We start from the raw sequence: 10,516 nt of genomic DNA on the forward strand, positions 1-10,516 counted from the left end.
CGTGTGGCACCTCGGGCGGCGGGAGCGGGGCGGGCGCTGCTGCCGCCGCCCCGGAGCGCCCGGCCCGGGCAGCGGAGGCAGCGCTCCCGGCAACTCGCTTCGGTAGCTCGTTTATTTTGGAGCGCTTCGTGGCAGGAGTTCAGAGCTGCCTCTCGGCTTTTATCTCCGCCAGATAATGGAAGATTCATTTGATTAGTTACGTATTTCCCCCGCGGAGAATGCTCGGGACCGCAGAAGCCGCGTGTGCCGTGGGCAGCTCCGCTGGGTGCGGGGTCACGGTGTCTTGTTCTGGGGGGTCGGGAGCGAAGGGGCCGCGCACGGAGCCCCGCAGCGCTGCCCGGGCTGCGGAGCTTCCATCCCGCTCCTCTCTCAGACCGCACGCCTTGTGCAGAGAAGCTGTCGCGCTGGAGCTGCTTTTAAATAAACCAAGAAATACAGCTGGTACAAGTTGGTGGTGCCGCTCAAATTCATCCATCATCAGTCCTTTCCTCTTGCGAGGTTTCTGGTTTTTATTTGAGGAAAACTTGAATGTTACTTGGTTTGAAGTTTTGTGCGTGTTTTTTTTGTTAGTGTGTGTTTCCTTTCGAGTTTGATGTGAAGCGCGATCTGGTAGCCCGAATTATCTCATATGAAAGTTCCACGGAATTTGAAATGCAGTAGTTCACAGACTTCCTCATCTGCCCAGACATCTGACATGCAAAGCTGCAAACTCTGCCCTCAGTCTCTTTATGCAGCTGTTAAAAACGCTTCACGGTTTATAAATTCGGAATTTCACTCCTCCGACTCGCTTTATTTTGATTTTTCACCCCGCTTTTAACAAACTGAATATTTCCAGCTTTGGAACCTATTTCTTTCCAGAGCCATTGTTCCAATGATGCTGTTGGAAAACACAGCAGCCTCCTGACGGTCAAATAAATGTCACTGTCCTCCTTCAATGGCTAAAAACAGACCACAACTCTTCGGGAGGTGCTGGAGCGCTGCTGGTTTGACTGACAGGCGGCTGTGGTCATGCGTTTGAGTCGCTTCTCCTTGGGTAACACGCATCCGGCTGGGAGCTCACAAGCTTCTGATAACGAGTTTTCCTTATAAAACACCCCTTCTGCCTTCTCAGAGCAGTTTGTGGCTGCTTGAGTCGGGCCTTTGCATTGAGAGGGAACAGAGGAAAAATATGTCGTTTGTTGCGGTTTAATTTTCTTTCTAAGGGAGGTTGCATTTCAATGTAAGCGCTGTTGTTTTAAGGTCATACTGAATGTCTTGAATATCTTGGCTTTTCTCTAAAGATATGGTATGTGGACTCTCAAGATCCGTGGATGTATGAGGCGAAGCTTCTACTTGTTTCTTAATTCTTAGAATTCTAGGGCTTCAGTCTCCTGCTGTTGAAGACTGCTGCTTTTGAATTTGTTGCTTAGGGTATTTCAGGAAAAAGCCACTTCGTTCCAATTAACAAAATCTCTAATTGCCAAGAATGTTAATGTGAACATTAAGTTTTTCCAAAGCTCCTCTTCAAAAAAAAAAAAATCTACTTCTTGTTTTAACAAGTTCAGCGTGGAAATCCACCCATAGCCTCTTTGGTTTTGCATTGACAGACCTAGTCCTCTGGCTAAGATTTCCTAGTCTTGTTTCAGAAGAGCTGACTTAACTTCCGAGTATTTTTAGTTTTCTTTTAAAAACTTAGTTGATCTTTTAGAGTTGTCCCTCTGCCTTGAAAATCTGGGCTGTTCTGTCACTCCTGTGCATTGTTTACTGACTGCAATTCTTTGGCACCTGATACTTGAACAAAATGCTGCTAAAGTACATTCTAGTCTTGGATCAAAGCTGCCAACAGCAAAGAAGGGTCATTGTTCCTCTCTTTGCCTTATCAGGCAAGGAAGAAAGTGCTTAAGTGACATATCCAGGACCGTCCAGTGAATTGATGGGAATTGTCAGGAGTGGGACGTGCTGGTTTCCATGCCAGCCCCATTGATCCTTGCTCTTTGATTAAAGAGTGCTTGCATCCTCTAGTAGAAGCTAAGTTTATCCCCGTTAAACTGTTCCCTTTTTTTAGATATTTTTATGTTTAACTGCAGCCATTTTGCAAATTATTCCCTCAGGATTGGTGATGTAAGCCCTGGTGGGATGAGGCATGCTAAAGGAAGGTATTGCTGAGGTCAGTGAGGTGGAGTATGAAACGCTCAGCCAGGTTTCAAACCCTTGAAGTGTTAAGTTTCCTCTGAGAAGATTAAAAACCTGTTTTACAATTAGTTTTGTTTCAGAGCTCCACACCAGGTTTTGCCACCCTGTGTGAGCTTCAGAAACAGTTGCAGGGGCTGGTGATGGCAACTGATGTGAGAGCTGAGCTTGCCTCAGTAAACCTGAGCATTTCCTTCACTGAGGTTTCCATGGATGCTATCATCCACTGCCATATGTTTAAGGGAAAATCCATGAAGTTTATAACCTCATTTAGTACACTTTTCCAATTTATGGAGCCAGCTAGTAGTATCAATCCCCCACATTGTTAGAGGTAGAGAAAGAAATTGTAGATTGTAGAGGATGTGTAGTGCATTAAAGAATAGAGGATTCATTCCATACACTGGTGAGGGCATCAGATATTTCTCACTTCTGTATTATAGCCCATATATTGCTGCATGATCTTCCCTCTCATGCTTGGCTTTATCTGTTTTTATTTTTCACAGTGAATAGGCTGCTGGCAGGTTATTTGTGTTTGAACAATTATTCTGACTTTTTGGCATCATTTTGTCACCAGGGATGCACAACACAGTAGCATGACAATGTTACAATATGGGAGTCAGAAACCATAGGAAAGTTGTTAAATGCCAAATGTCATAAAACCAGAAAACTCAGCATCTCCTCCTGCCACCAATTAACAGCTTTTTTAAAATAACTGAGTCAGAACTATGGGAACACTGTGGTTAGCTTCTTTAAATGTAGGATTCAGAGGTTGATATTTACCAGACAGCAGTTTTCTTTTAAATACCTCTGGTCCAAGCTGGCTGGGCTTTGTCTAGATGGGATATATATGCTTAAAATATTGAGTATCATCAAAGAACTGTCAACTCTTGCCTTTGAAATATGGCCAGTATGGTCTCTTGAAGACAGCTTCAGTCATGTTCTGCAGAAGACTGACTGAAACTGATTTTATGAAACATTTCCATAACAACAGTTGGTGCTGAGTTGAGGTTAGGTAGGACCTGGGGCCACTGGTGTCAGAGCAGTACAGGTGTTCAAGACAGCATCATCCTTGTCTAGTAAAGGTCACTTGGCTGTTCTAAATACTAAAACAGCTTCTGTAGAAGTTTTCAAGTGGTGTTTAGCTGGTTGCTGGTAGAATAGCATGAAACTGGCATTTTGTAACCAGCAGGAAAGAGTTACAGGCCCAGTTTTATGGCTTCTGCTTCCACTTAGCCTTCTGTAATGCTGCTGCACTTACAGGTCAGAGCTGTGCTGGAGAATCTTCGCCCATGCAAAAAGTTTCTCCTATTCCAGTCACAACAAGAAAGTTTTGTGCCTCCTTTGAACATTCTTGTCTCAAGGTTGTAGATAAGCAAGGCAGGCAGTGTGGAGTATTTGGAGATCTCGCTGTTCTGCCTTAGAGTGGCTGCTGTATTTTTGAGGATATAAAGGGGATGCTGAGCCCCTGAATAATCTAAACTTGCACTTAAAATAGATTTGCTGTAAGTTACACTGTGTAGAGAGATATTACCTCCTCAAGATGTATTTGCTCCAATCACACGGGTATTGCCTTTTTATTTTTGCTAGCAAAATAAAATGAGATACTGTGCTTGTATTCCAGTGTCAGCATGAGCAAATATGAATGCATTTTGCCATTCTGCAGCATACAATAATCTGCAGAGTCAAGAGCCTGGACTAATGGATAAATGATGCTTAGTTTCCCTTCTGTATGAAGCCAGTAAATAAGTTAATTATTTTGACTTATCTGTTTTTAATTTCCGGTGAGTTATTCTGGCTCATACAGAGCCTCTGTATGAGTTGTTTATAACTCTTTATGAATGGTGCAGACAGTCTGTGAGAGCCTGGCTCTGCGCCTCTGTCTCTGGAGTGAATTGTACTGTCAGGAAAACAGGGAGCCAGCCAGAGGAGCTGCTTCCCTGCTCTGACACTCAGCTCATTATTGATTTTCCTCTGTGGTCCCACCCATGGACAAGCAATGATGGATGGACTCTCAAAAATGCAGTTGTGATGTTTGATCCAACACAGCTCTCTTTTAGGCCATTCATGATGTGCTAGACTGTATAAAATGCTGTTCCAGTACAGGGTTATATTCCTACCAACCTGAGCTCAGAGGCATCTTTGTGGGGAAGGAGAGGAAGTGAAAAAATAATAGCTCATAGATAATACAGATTTACTTGAGATAAGGCATTTAATATCTTTTTCTCTACAGCTATCTTCTAAAAACATCTGAATGCCCACCAGTTTCAGGCTTATGAGAGCTTCAGTCTTGTGTCCTAAAGTCATGAGTCCTTTAGTTTTGTCAAGAAGCTGTACTTCAGATGTACAGCTTTGTCAAGAGCCATAGTAAATCTGTCAGTCATATCTGTAGGATGATCTGAAGTTAAAGTTAGCTCTTCTCTGAACCAGGGATTAGCCCAGATGACCTCTTGAGGTGTCTTCCAGCCCACGTTACACTGTGATTACACAGCAAGGCAGGGCACTTGCAGCATGGCAGCTGCACAGTCAAATCATGCAGCAAGTGTTTAGAGAAGCTTTTAAAGGGGTGAAGGATAAGGTGCTAAAAGTGTTGTATTGGAAAGTGTGCAGCAACTGACGACAGTTCCTGCCCTGAGCAGCTCTTCTGAACAAGCAGAGCAGGAACATATCCTGCCTGGAACGTCAGCATGTACCTGTGAGTTCAGGCTTTATATGAATTTAGATTGTACCAGATGACCTCATTAGGGCCCTGTTCTTGCAGGTATTACTTTACAAGAGCAGTTGTGATCTGTTTATTTTGAAATTGCAGCGTGAGCAAAGAAGGGAAGAACTTCTGACACTTTGTGTCGCTGTTAGAAAACAGGCACAGCCCCTCATGGTGAAAAATGAAGCTTTTTGTTTTGTTTTTTGTTTTTCCTGGCTCAAGCTTGGCCCAGGAAGTATACTCAGAGTTGAAAAGAGTTGGCAGTTTTTCTGCTGGTTTACACTTAAAGAGTTCCCAAATTAGCTGTTTGCTGAGGAGACAGAAAACATGAACTGATTTTTCACTTATGGGTCAGGCTGGGGTTACTCTCAGACATGAGCACAAATAGCTCAAAATCAGATGCTTGATATCATTTGTATATGGAGGCATTGATAAGTGGAAATATAAAATGTCTTCAATGTTTGGCAAACTAAATACAATCAGTTCTTAAAATAAAGTCTTTATCTCATGAAGTTCCTTAGTCCCACATTTATGTTATCAGACTAAGAACTAGAATAAAGGATTAAAGTGTCTTGCTGTGCTGGATGGAGTCTAGGTACAGCAGACTTACAAGAAAAATCTTTAAGTATGAAAATGAATCCTCAGTGGTGAAGGATTGCAATTGTTCTGGGAAAAACACAGGAAGCCCAACATCCCACGAGTACATTGCGACTTAACAAGCAATCCTGCAGAAGAGAGACCTGACAAGCAAATGTTTATCCTCTCAAATGTGAAGTTTCCCATAACAGAAAAATGGTATTTTTAAATCCTCGAGCAAGGACTGTATATGCATTAATATAATTTCTTGTTGAGTTTCTCATAACACTTGGATACTGCTTGCTAGTTGGCTGGGTGGTTAGACTTATGACAATACAAGCTTTCAATAAAGGAATTAAAAAATTGGCAAATGGCCTCGAATGCCTGTTGAAACATGTCTGAGCAAAACCCTGGGTTGCCTTAATATATTGGGTGCATTAGTGATTAAGAGTTCTGGTGTCCTGGAACATGCGTAAGAAGATGGGATCCAGGACTAGGTTAGCTTGGCTCAGCTCTTGCAAAATAGTGAGGTTTGAATGTTCCTGCTGCTTTTGCAGCTGTCTTTGAGCCCTGGTTTCCATGCCTCCCTGCATCTGTATTCCCCAGGAATCTTTCTTCCTATCAGCTTGATGTGCTTATATTTCAGATTACTGTCAGGTTTTTCCTCTGCATTTTACCCATATTTTGTCTGTTTAATGAGTTCATTTAAGATAGAGCACTGAATGTGGAGACCTGGGTGCATTATCCCCTCTTTGGAACTGTCCTTTTTTGGAAAGGCAAATTTATCAGGAAAGATCATTTCAGGAGAGCTGTTGGGATTAATGTCACTCATCAATAGGCACATATGCACAAAGCCACCTGGCAGTCTTAAAACCAGTTAAAAGGCATTCGAGTTAATTTTCTTTGTCAGAAATATCCCAGCTGGTTGTATGAGTTTCCTAGGGCTGTTATTTAATGCTGATTTTTTACTCCTTAGGGAAAGGCATGGGTGCATATGGTAGTGGAGGGCTGGAACATCTTCATGAGTAACCTCATCTTTGGGGGAGCAGTGATGCCTGGGAGCACTGTGTTGTCTTTTCTGGAGACACTGTTTTTCCTCCATTCTCTAACAGGTTTGCTTGGCTGCATGCATATTGTGGAGACTCTCACTTTGAAATGTGTTCCAGAGTCTGCTTAAATACTTGACTTAAAGAATATAGCTGAGAGCCCCATGGAAAGGTGATCTTTCTCATGAAAGGTTTCTGCACTTCAGAACTTAAACCCAAATATCCAAGGAGAAAGGACCACCGAGGTTGTTTCAGGCAGTCCACTGCCTTCAAAGCCTTTCACAGATACTTCAAAAACCTTCTTAAGTAAAAGATCAAAGGCTGTGTCTTCAATATAACACAAAAGAAGAAACATTTCACTTAAGGAGTCCAAGTATGCTGTTCATAAGGGTCAGATGTTTTACTGGCATGAGCTGGAGGTGGCAAGGTGATGTGGGTTTGCCCAACAACAGAACAATAAATGTGAAAACAGTGGCCTTTGCTTGATAGCTCAGAGTTAAATTTGGACCTAATGAAGAGGGTACAGATTAACATGAAGATAAATGTAAATGCAGACTTTGTTTGGATCAGATGATCTTCCAGAAACATGGTATAAACTTTGAATAACTTATAGTTAAATAATATAAGTTGTAGGTAACTGCATCTCTCTCTTCCTTTTCAGGTGGCTATGGTGGAAGTTCAGCTTGACGCAGAACATGACTATCCTCAGGGGCTCTTGATAGCCTTCAGTGCCTGCACTACTGTGCTTGTTGCAGTTCACCTTTTTGCACTCATGATAAGTACCTGCATTCTTCCAAACATAGAGGCTGTAAGCAATGTGCATAACCTCAACTCTGTCAAGGAATCTCCTCACGAGCGCATGCACCGGCACATTGAGCTCGCGTGGGCGTTTTCCACTGTCATTGGGACTTTGCTTTTTCTTGCAGAAGTGGTGTTACTGTGCTGGGTGAAGTTCCTTCCTTTAAAGAAGAAAACTGACAACACCCCGCAGAGCAACAGTTCTACCATCACATCAGGACAGGCAGCAGCCATTGCATCGACGTCCATTATGGTGCCCTTTGGATTGATTTTCATTGTGTTTGCAGTCCACTTCTACCGGTCACTGGTGAGCCACAAAACAGACAGGCAATTTCAGGAACTCAATGAACTTGCTGAATTTGCACGGCTCCAGGATCAGCTGGATCACAGAGGTGATGCTGTCACCTCAGCTGTCACCAATTTTGCGTAAACCTGTGCTTAAGAAAATGAACCCACTATTCTGCTTCTGCCTTATGGTGACTCCCTGTGGATGAACTGGTCGAACTGCTGATTACAGTTTTAATTATAAATATTGTTCTAACCCTTTAGAGAGGGAAAAAATGTTCCTTTCATACAAGTTTTGCTATCTGAAGGAATGGATGGTGGGGTGTGATTGCACTGCGTGTGCAGCCCTCCTCCTGTGAACACTGTCTCGCATCTTTCTCGTTAATGCTGAATGGTGGCTGTATAAATACATGGAAAATAACATTGTACATTTGGGTATTTGTTAGGAATTGATAGAGAAGTTGTGGATTTTTTTTCTCTGTTTATCTGATGTTGGCATTTACTAGAAGATACTGCTTGTCCTATCCATATTGCATGGCATGATACAAATTACTTGGGACATGCAGCAATTAGCGCTCGGTTTCAGTGCTAGCTGCTCTCCCTGGAAAGCCTGACAGATGGTAGGAGTGAAAGCTTTCCCAGCACTTTCCCCAGTATGTTTTGCTGCCAAGTAATTATTACTTTGCTGATTTCTCCAGTGCCTTTTTCCCGTGGCACTTACACATTTTGTAACTTGCTAAACATCCAGGACTAGACTCACTGCGATGTGGTGCGGCCACATGAGTAGGAATGAGACTCAACTCTTCTCTTCAGTGGAAGAAAATAAAAGCAATAACTGTTTTAAAGTTCTCATGAGCTGGCACATATTATCTGGAGAGATAGATTTGCCTGTTTCTCATTTAAGAATTATTTTTTAAAAAGAAGGAAAAGAAGGAACTAGATGGAAATTATCACTGGATAATTTTTTTCGCTTGAAAATCAGAACCACTGCTGTTTTTTTTCCAAGCCAAAGTAGTAATTATTTTATACTTTTATATTGAAAATATGTTTTTAATAAATCCTCAGAAACAAGCAGCAAAAGGTGCTTTTTCTCTGTGTTGGATTCCCAAATAATCAGCTATGCCTTTGTCTTCCTTGTTTAGGAAAGTGTTCTTTTTGCTGAAGTGTTGTATTTAATAACTCATTATACATTTTTTGCTTTCAATGGATCTGGAAGACAACTTTTCTTGATGTATATTTATTTATGAAAGTAGGTTATTTGTAATTAATATTGCTGCTTTCTTTCAGACACCTCTGTGACATCAAGGCTACTGTGTTGTTCATTTCCTCTAAGCAAAAATTTCCATTTGGTCTCCTACATAAGAGATTTGTCCAAGAAAGATTCCAGCAGTTCTCCTGGGCTGGAATGGGTTATGTCTAGTTGAATTTTTTGGAACACAGTTCTTCTATAGAGGAGCTTTGGGCTTTAATGGGCAAAAGCTGTTTTTGAACACAAACTGAGACAAGTTTCAAGCCAAAGGGAAAAAAAAACCAAACAACTACCTATCACTAGTTGTAGCTATCACTGTGGAATAGAAACCTGGGATTTTGCCATGAGACAGGAGGGACTGTGACAGTCCAGTGGAGCTGTGCCTGACAGCCTGGGCTGAACGTGGTCTCTCACACCAACCTCCATCTCAGGTTATCCCAACGTACTTGCAATCTGTACAAAGTGCCTGTGCAGTTCAGGTGCAGAGTGTGGTTACTGCTGAAGCAGATGGGAGCTGATCTCTCCTGTCAGCAGCACTGCGCTGCAAAGCATTGACAAGGTCACCTGTGGTGCCTTTGTATTCTAAAAACATAACTATTAAAAAAACAACCTGCTGGGCTGTTTGCTTTTTCAGCAGCAGTCGTGGTTCACAAGCAGCAAACAGCTTTCCACTTGGTGTTTTCATGAGTTCTGGCATACAGAGGCCAAACTGGATTTTCTCAGCTCTGCCATTACATGCTTCAAATATATTTCTATTCCTGATGTAAATCTGATGGTGTGGATTTTGTAACTACAGACTCACAGGTGTTTGTTCATGGAGCACTGGAAACATTGCTTTAGTAAAGGCAATAAGGAAGCAGCATTCCAAAACACAAAATCTAGGTAGTAGACACAAAATGTATTTTCCCATCCAAGACTGAACTTTACCAGTTTTGTCTTGGGGAAACAGGTCCCTAAAATTCCCCACTAAAGGAAGAAAACCTGACTTGGTATTCACACTAGAGCAACTGATTGGAAGAGTGTGGTCAGGTGTAAAAATTTTACTTCTGTCTGTAAATTTTGTATTTAGAAGTTACATGGTTCTGAATGTAAGTTAAAAAAATCAGTTTTCCAAGTTTATTTTGTAAAATTCCTTGCTGTTCTGCATAGGAAGCTGAATTTCTCATTGATTTGTGGATCTTCTACAAAGTGACTGAGAACTATGGGGTTTTCTTGTTGTTTAAGACATACAGAATTAGAAGCTAGTGGGACATGGTTATTTTTAGTTTTCTCAAGCTGGTAGGCTCTGAGCTAATGGCGCTGTTATTACAGCTAATTTTCTGACTATTTTCTGCACTTTAAGCCGTGATATCAAGTATGTTTTTGTCATTTTCCACCTGTGGAAATGGTCATGAAAGTTACACCTTGGGTACCTTTATCACTGTGTACTCAGGCAGTAACCAGACACAAACACATGGATCTAAACATTGAGTGCACTTAAAATTTTTTATCCCTTATTTATACTAACGGTGTTAGGCGTTTACCTCAATCATTTTAAACATTGGTTATTGTATATCTCTTATTTGGGTATAAAATACTTTCATGAAATAAAATATACTCAATTGTTGTGGATTATTTGTTATCTAGAGGCCTAAACTATACTTGTTAACTGAAACATGATCTGTTGTAACTTCAAAAGCCATTTTTTTGTCA

At 41.6% G+C, this 10,516-nt stretch overlaps 1 protein-coding gene across 1 annotated transcript in view; it reads left to right on the forward strand.

Annotated features, from left to right (window-relative positions):
- The window catches only part of ORAI1 (ORAI calcium release-activated calcium modulator 1), an 18,209-nt gene extending 7,791 nt beyond the window's left edge, over window positions 1–10,418 (forward strand). The window contains exon 2 of the mRNA XM_015643711.3: window positions 7,154–10,418. Coding sequence (XP_015499197.1) covers window positions 7,154–7,720 — 567 coding nt within the window. The 3' untranslated portion in view covers window positions 7,721–10,418. The remainder of the gene's footprint in view (window positions 1–7,153) is intronic.
- The last annotated feature ends 98 nt before the right edge of the window (window positions 10,419–10,516 follow it).

This window comes from Parus major, chromosome 15, assembly GCF_001522545.3.
Source record: "Parus major isolate Abel chromosome 15, Parus_major1.1, whole genome shotgun sequence".
NCBI lineage: Eukaryota > Metazoa > Chordata > Aves > Passeriformes > Paridae > Parus > Parus major.